This window comes from Ptiloglossa arizonensis, chromosome 1, assembly GCF_051014685.1.
Source record: "Ptiloglossa arizonensis isolate GNS036 chromosome 1, iyPtiAriz1_principal, whole genome shotgun sequence".
NCBI lineage: Eukaryota > Metazoa > Arthropoda > Insecta > Hymenoptera > Colletidae > Ptiloglossa > Ptiloglossa arizonensis.
In genome coordinates this window covers 2,516,323-2,538,515 of record NC_135048.1, presented here as the reverse complement: position 1 = coordinate 2,538,515, position 22,193 = coordinate 2,516,323, and the positions used below count along the sequence as shown (strand labels likewise).

The 22,193-nt window shown below is 36.7% G+C and overlaps 2 protein-coding genes and 2 long non-coding RNA genes across 13 annotated transcripts in view; 1 reads left to right on the top strand and 3 right to left on the bottom strand.

Moving 5' to 3' along the window:
* Nucleotides 1-22,193, top strand: part of LOC143143838 (cytotoxic granule associated RNA binding protein TIA1) — an 833,023-nt gene that overhangs the window by 516,996 nt on the left and 293,834 nt on the right. Inside the window, exons 1-3 of one of the 10 annotated variants that reach the window (XM_076305640.1) lie at nt 10,042-10,112; nt 16,985-17,807; nt 17,986-18,376. The exons of 2 other annotated variants lie outside the window; for them this stretch is intronic. In XM_076305640.1, coding sequence (XP_076161755.1) covers nt 18,199-18,376 — 178 coding nt within the window. In that variant the 5' untranslated portion in view covers nt 10,042-10,112; nt 16,985-17,807; nt 17,986-18,198. Of the gene's footprint in view, nt 1-10,003; nt 10,701-16,984; nt 18,377-22,193 lie in introns of those variants that run through there. 7 more of the 10 variants (XM_076305629.1, XM_076305620.1, XM_076305589.1 and 4 more) reach the window with 7 other exon arrangements.
* Nucleotides 2,134-5,192, bottom strand: LOC143151087 (uncharacterized). Its single transcript, XR_012993228.1, has 3 exons — nt 5,095-5,192; nt 4,227-4,327; nt 2,134-2,846 (listed from the first exon to the last, which is right to left on the bottom strand). It is a non-coding gene; the product is annotated as an uncharacterized LOC143151087 (long non-coding RNA).
* Nucleotides 5,946-7,723, bottom strand: LOC143153703 (uncharacterized). Its single transcript, XM_076325172.1, has 3 exons — nt 7,547-7,723; nt 6,400-6,520; nt 5,946-6,056 (listed from the first exon to the last, which is right to left on the bottom strand). Exons 1-3 carry the CDS (start codon nt 7,621-7,623, stop codon nt 5,946-5,948), a joined length of 309 nt encoding a protein of 102 aa, XP_076181287.1. The 5' UTR covers nt 7,624-7,723.
* Nucleotides 8,550-9,417, bottom strand: LOC143152829 (uncharacterized). The gene is made up of 3 exons (XR_012993645.1): nt 9,280-9,417; nt 9,001-9,181; nt 8,550-8,863 (listed from the first exon to the last, which is right to left on the bottom strand). It is a non-coding gene; the product is annotated as an uncharacterized LOC143152829 (long non-coding RNA).

Here is a 22,193-nt window from a genome sequence, read left to right as displayed (position 1 = left end):
TTATCGTAAATTAATACATAGAATTTTAAACAAACACTACGTCGATTCTAGGATCTACAATAAAACTAATAAAGCTTCAGACCCTTATTCGTTGCCTTTAAATTTAATTACTATTTAGAACCATGGCAAAATTTTGTTACCGTTTCTGCGAACAATGATGTGATTTTATAGACCTTTTACTCGGGAACTTTTCTTTACGTAAAACTGTGTACAAGTATTATTTTGTACTTTTTATAGCTCTCAAAATTTCAGAAAAGGAGAGAGTCCTTCGAAGTAATTAACTTCGGGTCGCAATAAGTTCAAAGATGTTTGCTTGAACTTGTTTTATTAAACGGACGAAAATAATATACGATACCGTGTTGGTGTCTGTGACGAATACTGTACTCTTCGTCGTAACTATTGTCCTTCATTTCCGAGTTTCGCATAGCGGCCACGTATTTATCTATCGACGATCCGCGTTTTTGATTCACGCCGGTGTTGTAATCCACACGTCAAAGGGCTCGCCTCGTTATGCAATAAACACGTGTTTTGAACCGGTAGCCTCTAGCTTGAATACGCGAATTACGTGATCAGCTCAATCGCGGTATGCTTTGAAATTAGCGGTGTAACGTGGACGAGTGTCTCGCTACGAAATAACAATGTCTGTCGCGTGCTTACTCGCGTGCATACTACACGCGTTTACGCTCAGCCATTGTACTCGCCTACCTACGTTCTGACAATTTCCAACCGGCGTTGATATCATCTCCTATTTCAATTAATCTTTCGTCGACCACGAAATTTCTGACACCCTGAATTATATACTTGGACGCCACGATGCCTCTTGATAATTTTGTATTGCCCAAACCCCTTTCGTAATACAAAAATAAAACCCGCGATAGCGATAGGATTCGTGTCCAGGCGTGGCAACTATCTATTCATTTGTATTGGTGGGAAGCACTCATCATATATGCTTTCAAGTAATAATACGACGAATAAACTAATTAGCGAGTGTATACACGTCCACGAAAGTGCATTGTGGTCGGTTGCTTCGCAATGCAATGGCTATTATTCTCGTTTGCTTTTTCATGCATTTACACCTACTGTCGCGGCCATCTACGGCCTCGCAATTGCAGAACGGTGCCAGCGTCATTTCCATTTTCAATTAATCCTCTGATGACCGCGTGAAATATTTTGATATCGAAAAATAGATATTCCGATTGTAATCTTCTCGCACGTAACAATTACACCGGAAAAAACCTGAAAGTTGTCCCGCTGTTTCGCGGTCGAGGTTTATTTTTCAAATATAATACGTGCAAATTGGGATGTCCGTCGAGTTCGTTCCAAATTGTTCCTGCTATGTTTATATTAATAACAATTATGCGTCTTTCTTGTACCAAGATCGCATGCATTAAAAAGAAACGAGAGAAGAGAAGAAAACAGAAATAAAAAGCTAACGTTTAAAGGTAAAGTAGCAAAGAATAAGGAAAAGAAAAGAGAAAAAGAACAACGGTATAAAATTAGAATATATATATCTACATAAGATAACAATTGCGCCGATAAGAAAGAAAAATGATATAAAGTATTATGTGCAACCTTAATTTGAATAAGGATTTTCATTCGTGCTGAATGAGAATTGTTACCTGTGCACTTTTATCGTTACAATTATTCTTTATGCGGAAGAAGGAGAGGTATAATTAAGCAAATGTTTTAACCGAAGTATTTCGAAAATCTTTGACGACGACTCAATTTCTATCGCATCTTATTCCAACTACAGTTTTTACATAAATTACGAGAAATGTCATTAATTTTAAATTGTCAAAAATTTTTATCATTTAAAAATATAATTTATATTTAATTTTCCTAAAATTACTAAGCAGAATATTTCTCATTATAAAAAGTTGCTAAACGGTAAATTACAATTTTATAATATCCATTACACAAGATGAAAACAGAATTTTGTTGATAATCTTTACAACATGCTTCTACTAACTTTTTTCCAAAAATAATTATTAATACAATGCAAAGATGCGACTTGTAAATAACCACAAATGTATAATCTGAATATAAAATTTGTCAAATAATTGTCCCTTATCGTTCTCCTAGAAGGATATGATTTTACATATGAAATTACATTCGTGAACAGTAGTCGTTAAGAGGAAGTTCTGTAACGTTCAGAAATATTTTACTCTATCGAATTAAAAAATAAAGCGCTCAGAATTATCCAGAGACGGTGATATTAACTGCCGTGGTATCGTAAGCACCATCAAATACATCTTACGGACTTTAATTATGGATCAGCATAATTAATTAAAGTATTTTCGGTGTAATGAGATTATTACTGAAAGAGCTACCGGACGTTCATTGGCGCGAACAAAACACGATGAGAGAACTTTCGAGCATTTCTCGGTGTCCCTAGCATTGGCTTTATCTTTCATTTGTTTCATGATAGAATAGAAAGAGAAACATGAATCACTTTGCTCCCAAAAACTCCCACGGTACGGTTGCAATTTAATTGCACGCGTAGATTATTTAATTTCACAGTTTCCGGTGCACTGTTATACGGAATGCAAGCCTGGATTGCGGTACATTTACAAAATCAACCTTGTAACGCGGCCAAGTATTTCGTAATGGTGTAACAATGTTACTGGCGTGTTGTTTCATCGAATCATATACGTTCGTTCTTGGCGTTTCGTTAATCTACATTCCAGTAATCTTCAAGCAGCATTAACATCGTCTCTACTTTCAATTAACCTTTTGCCGACGACGTGCAGTATTCTCACGTCCGAATTTCAGTACCTAATTTGCCATGATTACCATTCAACGTTTACGCGGTTGAGACTTTTCGAAAAAGTTTACAAAGAGTGTATCTGCAAGTTTGAAGAATAAATTTAGCTCCTTTAATGGAAATCGAATTCATTTGCATAATTCATTATTTCATTCATTCGTTCCTTTCTATTTTATCTTTTTGCTAAAAAGATTCGAAACAGTGGCTTTTTTTGCGAATCAGTATGCAAAAGATTTTGTTTTTCGGATAATCAACGGAACAGAAGATGTAGTTAAATACTCGACTTATAAATTACGAGTTTGTATTACAATATCTGTATGTAATTAAAGTTTCTTTATAATCTAATTGTTAATTTACACGAAGTAAATCGAAACATCATTTATAAGGAAAAAATTAAATTATTATTCAGTATGTAAAGTTTGGTAATATTTTTCACAGAGTACTCCTATGAAATCAAATATAGGAAGTAATTACCAACATATACTTAATTAAGTGCATCGAAAAAATAGCCTCTCGTTAAGCAATGAAATCCTACCAACAACACGAATGAAATATTCAACGGTAGTTTACTGCCAGTTTCGAACATTTACGTTAGGACATGGTCTAATGACTTGATAACAATAACGATATACAGTCCATTGCATGTACATAATTATGTATCTATCGTTTTCCATTAATGTGCAGTCAAATTCGTGTACTCGTATGAAATCAACGTATAGGTACTGTTGTTGTTAAACTAGAAAACAATTTAGTTAAATGTAAAATTTAGTCCGTAGAAATAGAAATTTTACAAAAGTAATCAGTTGAAAATAGAAAATTAAATAGAGCTTCGTAAGAAGTAATGAAAAGATTTAGAAATATTCTTCGATAGGTAATTTTTAAATTGTAGATAGAGACTTAAATGGCCGATATATTTTATAAAAGGAAACACGAAATTTAAAAAAATTTTAATACTCCTTGCACAATTTGTATTAATTCCGTAACCATTTCTAAGTTATGTGCCTTATCAACAGTCGCAAGCTAATAGTTCTTTATATTCATGCTGTAAAGCGAAATATAAATAAAAATCGAAAGTATCAAATATGATGAGACAAATTCCACACTCAGTTGGAAAGCAAAACAACTTCAAATTAATTTTGGTACTACCTACTAAAGATGTAAATACACTAATTCAAAAGAAATAGATATTGATTTTAAGGGCATGTATTAGTTGTGTAGAAATTACTATTGTACGAAATAAAGGTGAACACAGTGTTAAAATTTGAATGAAATAGTAGAAATAAAACAACTAAACACGCAAACTGTAACTACGGTGACTACGCTCGACACTGGCTATGCAACTCTTTTCTTACGCGACACGAACGACACGCTTCGCCTAATTTCCAACAAGTGATTTCAAACCCTCTTCTCTCGCACCCTATATTCTTACACGCATTCTTTCCATTTCGTTCTAATACTTAACCTTTCTCACACCATGCATCTTGTCACGTTCACTTAAAATTCCTTAGCCATCTCAATTGCTCGTATGTCCCCGTGTATTACAACAGTTGTAAACATGCCAAGCTGTCAAAATATCATATATTCCACAGTATTACATAATCGTAGGAAGAATTACCGACTCACTGGTCGATGATGCATTTAATTAAAGAATAGATTAATAATTTTTTAAAAAAATTTATTTTCTTTTTCATGTATTCTATCAACCAATTAATTTTGCACATAAAGTTCTACGACAGTATTAACAGTCGACAAAACTCTGCATACTACCTGTAAATTGACACTATTACAAAAAAACGAGAATTTTAATAATTCTACAGGTACTCCATTATTAGTTGGTTATGTTTAAAAAATGTTTTGAGAAAATAACAATATTTCTGAACCTCGTTTACAAGGAATTTTCAGTAATTACACAATATAATGCCACAAAAACTTACATATAAATTTTTGCAGATCTGTTAAAGTTTATAATAATTATTCTTATTATTGTGCAAATCCGTTGCAAACATAAACAATCTTATAACAGTGTACGTTCTTAGTTTACCTTTGTTCTTCGTACAATACTGGATGAGTGTACTAAATTTGTGCAACTGGATGAAACTTTGGCGTAGAATAGACAGACGTAAACGAAGGTAATCGACTACGGTTATTATTCGAAAAAATGAGGAATATGAGTATAGTTTTTGTACACGCGGTCCTTGCTCAATTTAACAATCAGTTTCCGCTTTCGATGCATTTCAAAAATTCTCATCATCAATCAATAAGAATACCATTACGTTTACCATTACACAGAAATTTTCCTCTATTATGCACTGTCATCGAACCCTGCTTACCTTGGACCCTATCGAACTCTCGTAACGTTTCATCTATGCCAGTTACAGCCACGAAAGTACAGCACAAGATTAATTATACCTGTCCGACTGCGTCTAACACAGGAACAAGTTCTTTCGGACCAAAAGGATTCTGAAAATACCAACTACTAAATATTCGTTTCTAGTCCTGGATATATTGAGAATGTCATTGTTGCAACATGATCAAGTTTATTCTGACATACATAATCTGCAAATGTACGACGAAAACGAGAAACATTGATAAATGGAACTCTGAAACACTTGATCTACTGATTTCAATACTTTTGTACTTACCTAACTATTTTCAGTTAATATATATTCAAAAATGGACGATCCGAAATAGAACTACACTCTTCTGACGAGACATACTTCAAATTATTGGTCACAAGTTATGGTCTAAGAAACACCTGTTCTAAAAGTATCAATTGATCGATCTTTCGATCTCCTTGCTTTAAATAAATATCTCGGTTGCAACAAGCTTTCGTTGAAAAGGTATCTGCGCTAAAATGTAAGGCGTATAACGAGTGGGTGAGGATGCACGATACAATCGAGCACAGAGTAATTCCTTGTACAAAAATACATCTACAATGCGGAATAAACGTTTTCGTACGGTGCTCATTGTTTTTGAAAATATCGATTTTTTTTTAAATTAATCGAATACGTGTATTAAATACGAGTGATAAATATGTAATAAAAGTAAAGAATAATTAGTTCGAGCGTGTAAAGTTCGTGTATTTAGAGCGTGTTCGTAAGAGCGTATATTTCGGGTCGATATCTTTCGATTCCACTTGCTTTTTTTTACATACATTTCTATGTAACACATGCGATCCTGATTACGGCCTGACTAGCCTGTCTATCCATTGATCATTATTTCTACTTATTTTGGTGCTTACAAACATTAACGGCGGTACGGTGTTATATATTTCCGTCGATATTACTGTACCCTAACTATGCAGTTAGGATCAATTGAAACAGATCGATATCGTACCATTGCGTCACCCGTGTTTACGAACACTGAGAAATACAAATATTATACTTAGCAATGGTTGGACAAAATTGATTTTCAACGAAAACGAAGACACGCGTCGACAATTTTTATTCAATATTTTCAATTCTTTCTTGCACAAGGAATCATCTCATATCTGGCTCTACCACCCCTTCTCAATCACTCTGTACGTCAAAAGTTTTAGGTAGTTATATAGATGAAATATTGATACGAACTTATAATTCTCGATGAAACAAGGAGAAAAGTTTCATATAAATTTGAGAAAATGAATATTAACTGACAAAATTTATTCTCTTGTTGAACGTAGAACCGACAGCCAACGTTTGACTGTCAACAATCAAACCCTGCGATAACAACGCACGCGGGACAGGGATCCAATGGTGAAAGAGTGTTGGTCGCTTCCTGTATAGGCAATATCGTTTCTTATCGTAATATTCAACTTAATTTTATGATACATAGAATCGATAATAATTTTTAAAATAAGAAACTGACTTGTGTTTATGCGAAAGTATACTTAATTATGTGAAAGTTTATGTAATTCCATACATTTTTAGCGGTAATTATTTAGAAAAGGGGAGAGGGGAGTCTCACCGATTTCGACTAGTTTCGAATATGTTGTAGAAATCAACATTTTGAACAACTTTTTCCCATACATAACCACCGCTCGGCCTTAATTTCGCAGAGTTTTCCTCGAAAAGATCTCTGCTATTATATAGAATTCTGTCTATACGTACGCGTCTGTGACTGTGTATTCTTCGGCTCACAATTACCCTTTACCTCTTATTTCTATAACAACGACACGTCGATCAACGACCCTCGGTCGAGTATTTAATTACACCCGTTATACGTGTACATTGCCAGTCGCCTCGATGTATCTATGGACACCATAAATAATCGGCGAATCAACGCTTACACATATACTGCCACAAATACGTAGCTGTAGGCTACATTTCGAAAGTTATTCAAAATGTTGATTTCTACAACACATTGAAAAATTGTCGAAATCCGTGAGACCCCCCGTTTTCTAAATATTATGTTATTCAATAAGTGTCGATGTTCGATAAAACTTATTAAACGATCTATTAATTACCGTAAATTTTTCGACCAACAACACTGAATAAGTACGAATAAAACAGTTTGAACAGTTTGCATAAAATAAATTCAAACGATGCTAGTTCTGCTACGCATGCGATTGTTGATAAATTATTATTATATATATATATATATATATATATAGCAACGGAGATTTGAACACCCACGGAAAAATATTCACTGCGCGCTATCGAGGGTATTCCGTTCACGACACGTGCAGTTTCAAAGGAAATCGCGAGATTAGTTGCTTCGGCTGGATGCACCGGACACGGAGAAAGAAACAGTCGCGCGCCAGCGGGTTTCGACAATGCTGCAAATTAAATATTCAACTCTCACCCTCGGCACGCTCTCAATATTAACGTTGTAACGTGGTCAAATGTTTCGCGACGGAAATGACGACGTGTGCCGCACATTGGCCGGGCTCACGTTCGCGAGCACAGCTGGGCGCGTGTGTACGTGGCATTGTGCCGACTGTTAAGCATTTGATACGGCCGCCTTCCTGTCGCGCATCCATTGTCGTCGGTCCGCTCGCGACGTAACTGAACCAGCCGGTTTCTCGGTGTGGGAATCGTCCGGCGATATGATACGACGATGGTCGCTACTACACAGCGTTTCCCAAACTAATCTACCTACCGTATACGTACATATTTACATTTAAGCGGAACCTTGGAAGAAAACACGCGCCCGAAGTGTTGCATCGACCGAACAATTTGTTCCCTTTAATTTCAAAACGTGCACAAGTACAGTGCGTACAAACTAATCGTTTAAGACACGGAAACGTAATTTGAATAATATAAAGGAGAATTGTACTCCCCGTCCATTAGAATTAATGATCGATCAAAAGTATAATACAGAACCTTGCAAGTGTAATAAATCAGATGAATCGGAAAGCTGTACACGAGCGTAGGAAGTACTAGTTGGTGTACAGGATGTCTCCGTAATATGCAAAGTATATTTTAACACTTACAGGGAAGAAAATAAGATTGTACAAACGTATCGACTTGTTTGATCTTGGTTTCGGCTTGTAACGAGTTATAAATTTTGCATTGCAAGTAACTCGTTAGATAAACTAACCCGGCGAGATTGATTTTATTCGACCGTTTGCAAACAATGATCGATACGTTGCGTACGACTCTATTGACAACTTCGTTAACATAATTGCCGTATTTAAATCTATTGAAATTTTAGTCGCGAGGGCATTTGAAAATCACTGTGGACGGAACGTCCGTTGACGTAACGTTGAAGTACTTTGGCAGAGAATTGAACAAAATTTCCAGAAAATTTGTGTAATACCTAGAGATGTCGACTGGATAAGAAGATTGATGATAAGACGGTTGCAGACTCGCATTGAGATGTACGGTGGTCATTTTGAGCACCTCTTGGGAAGGTAACCAGATACGGATTGTCAGAACACACAATTCGCTTTAACTCGGAAACAGGGTCAAGTAGGACGTATGTTTATAGAAACATGTTTTATTGTATTTAAGTGGTAAATCCAACCTTGAAATGAATCCTATATAATACGACGATACTGTATATACGAGTGGTTCAAAGATTCCCGAAGCAATAAATTCTGCTATCGCTTTGGAATCGGCAACGCAACGAGATTGCTTCGAACTCTCGATTCTTTCGATCGGGTTAACAAAGTGTAATCTAACGAGTAATGAGATAAAACGACTAAAAATTATATTATTCTTAAAGATTTCGGAGGAGTCATTTTGGCCATTATTCGATACTTTTTTACCGCCAGATTTGTTACTTTGGAAACGCAGGTTCACCGGTATACATACGTTTCGTTATCGAGCAGATGGTTTCCGATAAGTTGTGTTTTCTTTGATCAGCGGATCGTCCGTAAAGATTGAGAGTCAGACGAACTTGAAACGTCGAAATCAACGAAAATGCCTATACAGGTCTATTCAACTCTTTCCGGCACGGTCCTCACGTGTCGCTGACACGACGCGATCCGGAACGCTGGAATGTTCGGCCACGAGGTATTGAACTGTTGCGTTTTTCAAACGATAGGACGTAACAAGGTTAAACGAATTTTCGAAAAGCATTACAAAACGTACAATTACAAACGTAAATCAATTCCTTTTCATGTTTCTCTTTATCATTGTAATACTCTTGAAAAACCTTTGTAATGTATATATATAACGTAGATACTTGTACTATATCCCTCTGGTTCATTTATCGTAAGGAAACTTTTTAAGATAACATTACGAAATCCTTTTTTTAAATCTCGTTAAATGTACTCGGAAATACCTAAACCCTAGAAAAGGTTAGATTCGCAATAAAATGCTCGAATTGTCGAAAACAACCAACAAAATTCTAATTTATTTATCATGCAATCGGTAAACATTTTTCGAACACTGTAACGCAACCGAAGCCGAGTGGACGTTAAATTGCATCGGGGGTTTCTAAATATTTCGTATTCCAAACTGTAGGCAAGATTCATCTCGCAGTACAATACAAACGCATCACACGATAAGATACTAAAATTACGTAGTATGTTAGAGAATTACCTCTTCGAAGATTGTTCTTTTCCGAAGTGGTGTAACGCGTACGGAAAAAACGTCAAACGTTCCATCATCCGAGTGTCTTTCATTTTACAAAAGACATTGAGAAACACTGCATAAGTGTTCGTCCAGTTTGACGTTACTGGTTTATACACCTGTGTATACGTACCGTACGCGGAACCGCTTTTGCACGTTTTACAAGGGACGCGTGGATGTGTTTGTGCACACTTCTTCGAGCTAGCTGGTCAAGTGCTTTTCAGTGTAACTCCAGCCGCTTTAGCAATGCTTACGATGCTCGGCCAATTTTCGCGGCGCTGTCTTCGCTTTCGTAACGTGTGCTCTATATCGTCTCGCTTTTCGCGGTGTAACCTTCGCGGCTCGTGTCGGTAGGTAATCGATTTCAGTGATAATCCCACGCACTCTGCTGCGTTCCGTGTTAATGAACCGACGCTGCACGTCTACCCCTTTATCGAAGCTGACGGTCGATTGTTTTCAGACTCGTTTCCAATTACGTTCCTAAAACACGCGAAAAATCATGTAACGGTGTTTCGTGCGCGGAGGGGGTTCATCGATCGAACGATTTAACCACTTTTTGCGCCTCTTCCAGCAATTTACACAGTTCGTTGCAACGTTGCATACGTAACGGATAATACAGAGTATCGATACGTTTATAATATGCCGACGATGGTGATTTATCGGTTTACGAATGGCAACTGATGATTCTTGCGACGTTCGCTTTAAAGAACGATCCCCGGGATCCGAAGTGTTCGTGTATTTATATTATAAGTGTGGCGGCTAATCAATTCGATGTACGCGAATGGACGTGAAATCGAAACTACCGGGTGGTAGAATGCAAACACGCGTACGATTAATAAAGGAGTCCACGTTCTAGTCGACAAATCACTGGAATATGTGTCCGTTTCATCTTACAGCGATCGAACTGTTCAACGTATAGATTGGCCTTATGGCAATAGGTCAGTCATGCTTTCGATAGAAATAAAATTTACAAAATCTTTTCCAACCGTTTTGTCTTGAACAATTCGTTTCCAGAAATTGTCGCGAGCTTGTATATTAACCACTCTTTCGGAAATATCAAGATAGTCTCTGTATTCGTGTATCGTCGGTTTCTGAATTATGCTTACGTTGGTGTAAAAATAAACGATCGCAATAGTACCTGGATGTTCCGAGTGGTTCGTACGCTTGAGAAAATTCTATAAAATAAAATGGATTCTCGATGATCCAATTATTTATTTCTATCCAATTCATAGACCATGCCCAAAATCAATTTTTCTTTAACGTTTTCGATCGAGATAACCCGTGTATTGGAACGAAAATGTTTAAACAAACTGATTTTGAACATGTTCCGCGACTCGTGTACAAGTACGATACATGCTTGAACAACCAAAAATACATTTTATACGCGTATAAAATCCACATGGCTACAGGAATAAGCAACAAAGAAGAGTACTATTTCTTACCATCGCAAATAATAAATTTATCGACGTAAGAACGTGTGCAATAAACAACGTAGGTATCATCTTTCTTAACATAGCTTGAAGTAGTGTTCCCGGTTACTTACAAACAACCAAAAGTATGCATTAGAAAATGATGTAATTGTTAGAAAAACATTTTGTAGCCCTATGTTTAATTTAAGAATTAAACAAAATATTCTGCGCTTAGAATAAAAGTGTCTTGCATTACGTTTATAAGAAACATTATATCGATCGTTTAGTTCTCGTAAATTGTTAAAATTAAAAATGCTATCGAATTTTCCAAATTATTCGAGCACTCTCTCCTAGTATTACAATACGTGTTTTCTTTAAACGAGAAAGTACGCGGTACCAGAGTTATCTCTTTTCAAATATTTATTATCGATAGGTAATCGATAGTGGATAAATCTTGGTCGTGAAAACTTACCCGTGAGAATTTTTCGAACAATTACTTGTACTTCTGTTGACGCATTTGCACCCACTTTAGCAATACGACTCGTTCCTTTTAAGGTTCGCAGCATTCACGGTTCGAAATGGCGTGTAATCGATTCCGGTGATAATTATATGCGCCAATAGTTTGAGCGTGACCGCGTGACGTCCATTGTTTCTCACCCGTGATGATATCTGTCGGTAATGATCAATAATTTGGATAGTGTCATGGAATACATTGGGCGCAGGACGTATTGGGTGAAACGCACTCCGAAGCGTAACCGGATATGAAACTGTCAATTATTGAAAACGTGAGCGGGACTGATGTCATCGAGACAAAAACTCGTACTAAAGTACACACGTGTACGCGATATATTTCGCGAGACTGTAATTTCCGCTCATAATCGACTATGTCGGTGTACGATCGAATATTTTACGGCCAATTAGTGCATGACGAATACAATGGAAAGGATTAAGCGATCAAACTTTTTGGATAATAGAGACTTGATAGAGATACGTATCATTTTCGAAGCAATTGTATCGAGGTATCAAATAGGTAACGCGATAAGTTTGGAACAAGTCATAGATATTAATAAGTAGATGTATATATCGATATTTCTTAGGATATCGATATAATAATTCATTCAACAGATACCATTAAGATACGAGAATTATGATTTTAATCGTATTGGAATGACTTTGAATAAATATTTATCTAATAATCGTTCAAATTTCATTCATTGTTTTTCATGTAGTGTATTTGCGCGATTTTGAATTAGAAGTCAATTTTTAATTCAATTCACTCCCTCAATTTTATATAAATTCTTTCCCTGAATCGAAGCTGGTATTAGGTATTGATAGGAAATAAAGTCGTCTTGACTAATAAATTAACTATATAATTGACTATATAATTAAAGATGAAACACAGATAAAAATGTACTACTACAATTAATTTTCAAAATAACAAATTATTTTTGTTTACGAATGATTACTTCAGTATAATTTCTATTATTGTCGTTGTGTTCGTTCTATTTGTTTTGTCCATTAAAGTTGCAAAAGTTTACCGCGATCATTTATAGAAAATGAATCAGATTCTAATCTTAAAAAGTTGCTAATCATTAGAACTGATTATCGAATGTTGCCAACGATTATTTTATCGTTATTTAGAGTACAATTAAACGGATAGATACCCAACTCGATGTTATTAATAAATATCGACGGTTTGAAAGCATTCCCTAGATTGATACCGATACAAGAGTTTCAATTTCAAACGTAAATGGGAATCATCCTATCGCTAATAGAAAGAGTTAAAATACAGGGTATCTTACCAGAAACAAAACACCTAACTGTTTCCTTTATTCTTAGCGATACGAAACCTGTTTCAGACTTAATTCGTGTGATTTCAAAAGGTGAATAAAACTGATACGTATTTAGCCATGCTTACAGCGTAACCTTAAACTGACTTTCGGACTTTGAACTGAAAAGTTCATTGATGACAAAATGTGACATGCGAATCTGTGCAATCGCGATTATCAACGCCCTATAAAATACAGAATGATTCTCTGGCTAGTAGACTCAAAGAGGTTGTTTAGGTAACGACACTGTCTTTGAGTCCACTAGCGAGAGAACCACCCTATATATACACGGTCCGCTTATCAAAGACCTATCGGTCCAAGTTTATCCGTCCGACATGACGGATATAATAATCGGTTATTAATACACCAGAAACAATTGAAGGAGCATCGCCATCCATCATTTCTCGCATCACAATACCGTGGTACAGCACCCCGAACATTTAAATTGTGTAAAAGTAAATCGAAATCAATAGTGGCCTTATTTGCCCTCCAGACGGCATTTCGAAGTTTGCTCAAATTTTTGGAATTAAGGTAAGTTCAAAGTCATATCAAGTTTAATCCACGAATTATCGAGCATACTATACATCGATAAGTGTTTGTCACAAGCTGTACGAGAAAAAAGTAATGCGTTCGATTATCGGGAACCTTGAAAACTCTGACGAGAATGACTCGGGGGGAAATTTGAAACGTTCATGTGTATCGTAAAAACTAAACAAATAAATAATGAAGTGTCTCGGTTCTAGTGAGATGCCCTGTATATTATAAGAAGTTAAACGAATGGAATTGTAAGTATGAGAATCGGAATATATACATATATAACATTTAAAATTAAAAACAAGATTTTAGAGAACTAAACCGAGTTAATAAAATAACAACGATTGAATTGTATCCAATTGTTTCCGTTTAGCCGAGCTTTATTAGTGTATTCTACCAATTACGTGTAGGAAAATTGTCTTAAAATTGCAGGTCTGCAAATGGTTCCCTTCCGAGTTACGAATATTAAAATTCGCACGTAGAGAGATTGCAACATTCGAATAAATTGTCAAGCATGCGAACATTATTCACGTTGCTCTAATACAACAGTGAAACGCAATCAATTATAGATAATTACCGAGTAACAATAAGAACGATGGCATTGGTTCGTATATACTGTCATAATACACGATAACGTAGCGTAACAAATGTAGCAGTTTGACGTAGTATTACCAAGGCTATAATTTAGAAAAAAATATTTCAATATCTATGACTCTACGATCGTTTCATCCCGATTAAATTATAAGTTTTGTAGCAAAAACGTTTATACGATACATCGCTTTTTGCTGAAAACGTTAAAAAGTTTTAAATAAAAATACGCATTGTTTTTAGTTCTATAGCTCGAACAAAATCGTCGAAGCAGCGAAAAATAAATTTATAAAATAGTAATTTATATACGCTTGCTCGGTAAACACAGTTGCGTTGAAATTTATTCTCTAATTGCTGTTTTACAACAAAAATTATTCTCCCACATATTTTCGGTATAAAAATGTATCAAGTAGCATCTGCTGAAGCAATTTACGTTGACTAAAAAGTGTCACTTGTTCAGCTATTGAGAAGCTATCGCGACGATTGTACTGTGATATGCTTTACATGCTTTTCGAAAAAATAATATAAACATTTCGAATAAAATGCGATAAAATCAACGTTTAATATTGAATTATCCCGAAAGTGTTCACGGTTTTTGATACACCCGATTTTAATGTCAGATATCTAAAGTATCGTACGTAAATACTAAATGGTCGTGACCATTTAAAATGGTCACTAGTCGATATTGTTCTGTTCAACAGATTTCGTATCTCAGCTTTCGTATGTCAGTCGATATTGGTGATATTGCACCAAAGGATCGTACAGTGCAAGAATGGTTTGCTAAATTCAAATCCAGAAATTTTAATCTCGAAGATGCTCCACGTAGCAGCCACCCTCGCGTCCAATAGACGATTAGAAGAATTAGTGCAAGCGAATCCTAGAATTTAAATGGATAGAAAACGATGGAAATTATTTTTGATAAAATTAACAAACTTCAATGGAGTTACGTGCTTTTGAAACGAGCGGTTGAAAACCGCGGAAATTTTTAGCATGACCTAATAGTTCTATGTAGACGTTACACGCGCATGCATAAAAAGTGTGGTCGTCGGTTAAAAGTAACTGGTAAAACTTTGAATAATTTAGATTAGTTCCAAGTTAATAGATAAGATCGAAGAAGCGTAATATTCTTTAACCTTGTTTTAAAACAAATGAAAGGAGAACTATAAAGTTTTCGTACTGAATGTTTGATTTTGATGAATAGTTGAAATCAAATATCAGTTTCGAACACTTAAAATATCTAACAATTTAAAAAGCGATTGTTAAAATTGCGAATAATTTAGACTGGCGCAAAGTTAATAGAAATCTAAAACGAAATATTTTTAGATCGGACGAACCTCCGTAGAGTTCAACATAAAGGATTCGATTTTCGTGACTATTTGAGAGCAAATCATTTTTAAGCATGAGAAAATGTTCAACAGTTTAAATAACGATACTCCAGTGCTTTAACATTCATTCGTGAAGGTCGAAAAACATAATCTTCGAAGGCAGCCTTGGAATCTTGCACGAAGATCGTAAATTCCACGCCGAGAGAAAAACGAAAAAGCAATATACGGTTTCCAGGAGAATTCATTCCGCAAAAACGGATACATTGGTAGGAAAAGGTTGCGCGGCCGAAGAACGGTGACCTCCAGGACTTTCGAATTGTTTTCCCTAAACTATCGCAGGGACTGTGTAAAGTACGAAAACCCTAAAACCATCGACGCATAAACCAACGACGACGTAATCAAATGGAGACCACGTAAGCGCTCGGCGATCGTTTTTATCTATCCGAGTTTGCGGCATGCAATCAGAGAGGCGCCCGTTGACTCGTGACGCTTCCGGTTCAGGCTTCCGGTCCGCAGAACCGCACCGTTTCCGTTCGACTGCCCAGCCCACCGATCCCGACCGGTCGTCGTCGTCGTCGTATATCGTTGCTCTATGTCCGAGAAACACTGTCGAAATCGCTGCCAACATCTCGTCACAGTGAAACACCGACGTCGTACTCTCGTTCGAGTCCGGATAATTGACTCGAGTGATTTTTCGTGGTCGTTACCCGAGAAACGGCGCCCCGTCTGCGTCGTTCCGCGTCGTTCCGCGTCGATCGGGAATCGAATATTTAATGCACGTGCCAGAAACGAGGTTACGCGCAATTTTCGGGCCAATCTGCGTACACATACACCGGGATTCGGCGACTTAAAAATTGATCCAACTGCCGCGCCGGTTGGCTAACTGCTTGGTGACGCGTGTGCGCAATAGTGAACGCCGATGAATAAATAATGGCGATAGGAATAACACACGGGTGTACGGCGGAGAAGGTAATTATACGTAGAACGGGGAATAACTAACTATGCGTGTTTGTTTAAAAAATTTAACGGTCGAGGAGAGTGTTATCGCGAAAACGACGCGTCCAGGCAGAGGCACCGAAGGTGGCTCCGTACTCGTAACGGAACAGCGAACCTAACAAGCTCGTAACACCTCGGATGCATGCACACTTGTAACACCGCGACGCGTTGTCGTGTTATCAGAGACCAGCGAGCCGATGCGTCGCGACTAAGCTTGTATCCCGTGTCTTCGAACGGGCTTCCCTAATTGCGTCCTGCAACACGGGACAAAAAGAACAGATAGGAACGGACGATGATCTAAGTGACACGATCCATCTCCGCGCTATGCATGTAGCTGCACCGTCTCTTTGCTACCACCGCCAAATGCCGACATCGCGCCGAACAACCCGAACACTCCACCACGTCCAATTTCTGTTACGTTAACTATTCCAAGACCCCTTTCGCACCGTCGCGTTACAACTCAATGCTCGAGCCGAATTAGTTCGATGTCTCCCGGCCCATGCTCCCGTTACCGAATTTTCTTCCCTGTTACGTGTTACAGAGTTCCGTCTTCGCTTCACCCGAATCGGTCTTCGGTCGCAAATGGAACGAGAAAGATATTCGAAGATCAAAATTTACGAATCCGTGGACCCACCTTTAACCACCGACCGTGATCGTTCAATCAGCACCCTTTTAAGATATTTGCCGTTAATGGTTTCCCGCGAAAGTTTTGGTAGTTAAGATGGATGATGGAAATGCATCATTTTACAGTGTCTTCGATTTTTGTGACTCCATTGCGAAAGTTTTGATCGAAGACTACTTCCTCCCGTTGATGAATCGTATACCAGTCTTAATCGAATTCTCTCCAAGTCGATGCCCGCGAAACAAGTATCCCAGTCTTGCCGAAGAAAACTGTGTAATAGCATTATCCGTTTATAGAATTTTATTTCGTGTAATTTCGCTCGCAATTTTACGCAAATATTACTTACGGGAGCAACGAACGGTTCAGTTGCGTTAACGTTATTCGTAATAAACATTTGTCGTAAAATACGTTCGATTCGAATTCATCGATAATACGGGAAACGTTTCATCGAATACGAGACTTTACGTTTGCTTTCGTGAACCAATAAAATTGAACAAAATGATTTCCGATGTTAGCCGTTTTCGAACGCACGTTTTCAAGTTGACGCTTCGCGTACAATTTATTGCATCCATCGGACGAAATTGTAAACTCGAAAACGTTAAATTTCCGATACACGAATACAAAGAAGAAGAAGAAGAAGAAGAAAAAAAAAAAAGAACATCGACCGCCGAAAATAAAATTCTTTGACAGTATTCAATCGTCGCTAGCATTCGTTCTGATCTGAAAACGTTTTACAGAAATGGTAATTGAATTGTCGAGTAACAAAGGCTGTTCTCGATTTCAATAATTGTCACATTAAAAACAAATCGTTCTGCTCTAAATCTCTCGCGTCGTACCCTACATTCCGCCAGCTGAACGACAACGTGGAAGTACGTCCCACGCAGTGTGTTGGAAGATAAACAGTGTTGTGCACGTTCCAGGCGTGTTTGCTGCGGTGAGAAAGTAACGAGTCGATCGTGTTGCCGAATGTACGCTTAAAATTTGGATCACGATGGCCGGCCGCTGTCCTAATCTAGCCGGAGGTCAAGTTGGATAATCGGCGTCGATCATTGCCGAGCGGGAAAAGTAGTAATCGCCTGGGCTGAGCAAACGTGCTGGCCAGTGCGCGTGTATACGTATATTTGGATGCGAAAATGTCGGTGGTGCCGGGTAAGAATAAATTGAAAATGGGCAGTGCGGGCCGATACTACAGCGCCTATCTCATCTACGACGTGGCGAACTCGTGCCTGGCTGCCCTGCACGCCAAGATGCCTCCTCCGGTCGTCGTCACGCGAACCAACCCTCTGTCTCCTGCGCACGTCCAGAACCCCCGTAAGTTCTCTTCGCATGTTTCTATTTTCCTACGCTTGTAAACGTATTGTTGTTGAAAACGGTCACGATCGTTGACGATCGGCCTCGCTTCATCGTGGACGATTTTCCGCGCGCGAACTACTGCCATTGTAACGTGGCCGATTACCAAAGAACACGTGGCAAGAGACGTGAGATAGGTGCGTTAATCCGAAGTAAAGTATAGGCTCCGTTTCGTGTTATGACAGGGGTTGATGTAGTGCCTGTATCTAGCTTTCGTGTTTGATCAACGAAGATCATGTGTAAGATGTGGAAGTAATATCTTTCGTGCAGTTGATCCCCTAGGGCCGCGATAAGAGTTTATGCTCGCATGTAGGAGTCAACGGTTTTGTTTTTATCGCGGACCGGGGTAAGAATATTAAACCGAGTATCGGATTACGAGATGCACACCTTTTAACGAATACTGGAATTTCTCAACGACGAAGAAAAAAATCAATGTTTTCGTTAAAAACGTTTCTGTAATGTATTTAGTGGTAACGAATAACCTGGTACTGTTCAATACGTTTTATCCAACGACAAAACTTATCGAACAACCTAGTGTATAACGGCAAACAAATAATTTAATAAAATAGTTCAAGTTCTCGGTCTATCGATTGCGGAGCGGTTAGTCAAGTTTTCTTTTAACGACTCGCATAAAACAACGAAGTAATGTAGGTCGTTACAACGGAAATGTACGAGATTACACTAATTATTAAGATTAAGCTTCGAGAGAGAAAACTTCCGAACTACCCTAATGGGAGCGTTAAAACATATTTGCTCCACTAAAGAACGATACTTTATTTTACCGTTAATAGCTGTATACAAGAAGGAAGAAAGATGAAATTACTAATAATCCAATACAGAAATCTCAACGCTTTTGTCGTTATGGTAAAAATATGAAATAATACTTAAATGGTTCGAAAGAATCCCATTATAAATTGGGTACAGGAATATTTTAGGATATTGGCCACGATGAAACCTCAAAATACGATACTTGTATTCGTTTGGATAAAGTTCGTTCTATGAAGACCAAGATACAACTCTTAGCGAATCTAATTACAGTTCCCTCGAATGGTTGCTCGGTTTAATTACCCTCCACACCTTCGAATCGTTAGCGAACGACATTAACATCGATTGTATCTTCGACAAACACCGTGAAAGGTAATAAACGTAGATAGATCTTTGCAGAATGCTACGAGTTACGTACATGTATAAATTTCGAACGATAGTCGTTAAACTATTATACGATTAAAATTTATTAAACAGCTTTACAATCTCTTCATATAGAACCTTACGGTTTTTATAAATTAGTATTTTATAACTAACAGTGTAGGAGGCCTTTTTGAAATCCATTAAAAATATATCTACTCGGTGACCTTGAGAAGGAGCTCAATGGGTAGAGCTAGATGGGTAGAGGATAAAACGGGATTAGTGACCACGAATTATTCGTGATGAAAAACGATGTTCAAAATAAATAATATCGGCCATTCTAATCTATACGTTGCATTAATTTGGTTAAATTTTCATTGCCGAGGAAAATGTCATTTTCGCGACGAACGGTCAAAGGAAAACCTAAATACGAGTATCGATGAAATTATGTATAAAATAATTAAATAATTAATATTGACTTAATCCTATAACAGGACGACTTCGCATGACATAAATTATTTCTTGCACGAAAATATGTATCGAATAAAAGTTGCACGGTTTCCAGAGGAACACACGGTACTGTGATCGATTTTGTGTTACTTTATCTTTTCATCGAGATACGAAGGTTACTTTCAGTGTTTTTTAATGGAACGACCAACATTTCTTCTCGAATTCCAATAAGAAAATATTATACAAGGTGCGGTCTGAAATAAATCGTTACCGAGATATTCTCAAATAAATTCCTTTATATCAGAAAAGATATCATCAATCAAGGTTACTGTTAGCACAACTTGTAAAGCAACTTTGTTTGCGATGGTAGGTCATACTGGTAAACATAGTTCTTGTTAAACGTTAAATAACGTTAACCAGTTAAGTTTATTAAATGTAGAAATCGCACATGAGACGGGTCTTACTTTTACGATATTCAAAAACAGCGAGAAATACAATGTGATAATCGTTTATGGTACGCGTGATAAAAATGTCGCGAGAGCTAAAGTATACGAAGCTAAATATCCTGATCGAAGTCAACCAACGCATTCTACTTTTTCGAAAGTAAATAAAATGCTCGAAAAAACTTTAAAAAACATTCTCACTCTTTGATAATAAAATTACACAATTGTAACGATTGTAAACGACAATAATTCGAACATTAACTAAAATAAAATTTACTTCGCGAGTATCTCGATGTACAATATTACTTTTAATTAATTTTAAATATTACATTAATTTAAATCATATTTGGAATTACTTTTCCAGTAGAATCATATTTGGAATTACTTTTTCAGTAGAATCATATTTGGAATTACTTTTTCAGTAGAATTTGATATTATATCCGAATTCGAGAAGAAATATTAATCGTTCTATCCATTTAAAAAACTGAAAGTGACTTTATCGTGTCGATGAAAAAACGAAATAACATGAAACCAATTACTGTACTGTACGTCTTCTTGAAAGTCATGCAACTCTTATCTTTTATTTGAAACACTTTTTCGGGCAACAAATAATTTATACGTTATTTAAAGTCGCTGCGTTACGAGGCTCTCCTTGTAGTATAAATGCTGGAAATGACTGTGAAAACTAAAACGTCTAACCTAAAAGGGGGCATAGTTTCTTTGAAAAATTTTCATTCCATTTCCTCGGAGTACGCTTAAATTTATCATTAATATTTGTTACACAGTAACAACTTTATACTACTTCACGGATCATATTATTTTTCCACGTCAAGGGAACAGATAATGTTTCTAGTTCAGCCTTGTATTCCTAAATGATAATAGCTCTATCCTCGAGTGTAAAAGATTATGGGATCGTTTATTGTAGCAACAAATACTAAAATATTCAGTATACATACTTCCACCATACTTTTCGTTCCGGGTTCTTGGCTTACCACATACTTCTTAAGCAATACCTATAAGATTAAAAATTCAACGTTAAAATACGCTCTCTACTGTTTACAAATGGTAGATCCCTGTTATACTTATGGTTACGTTATACTACTTCTTTATAGGGATATAAACACAGTCTACATCGGTGTTCTAGATTCGTCCATAGAAAAATGATCGTGTACTCGCAAAAGAAACACGATAGATGTATTCGCTGTGTAAAATATAAAATTAAGTAATATCTGTGTAAATCTATTAAAAATTAAAACGAGACTAATATGAAAAATGCTCGAAACGGTATGTTTATTTGGATAATATTCAAAACGATGAAAAGATTAATATCATTATAAATGAATAAATTCTGCGTTTCCAATAAATTCGAAACGCGATAATTTCGAAAAAGTTTCGTACTGTTTTCAATTTACAATGCAATTTAGCTGAAATTATTATAAAAATAGATCAATTTTAAAACAAATCTGTAGCAAGAAGGTTTAAGTTCCTCGAACGAGAAGAATTTTAAAAGAAGTAAGAATTCGACGCAACTCGTCCTCGTTCGTATAGATTTTAGCAGTGAAAAATTTTAATCGAAATACTTGTAATGCAACGTAACGTACTATATACAGTAAAATTCCCAAACCTTATAGTACTTCGTTGTAACCAATTCATAGAATCGGGTTGAAAACTGGAGAGGGAATAACACGGAGAATCGAGTAAACGATTATCACTTATCGGTTGTACATTAATGACAGAGTGTTTTATTATCTTTAGATTTG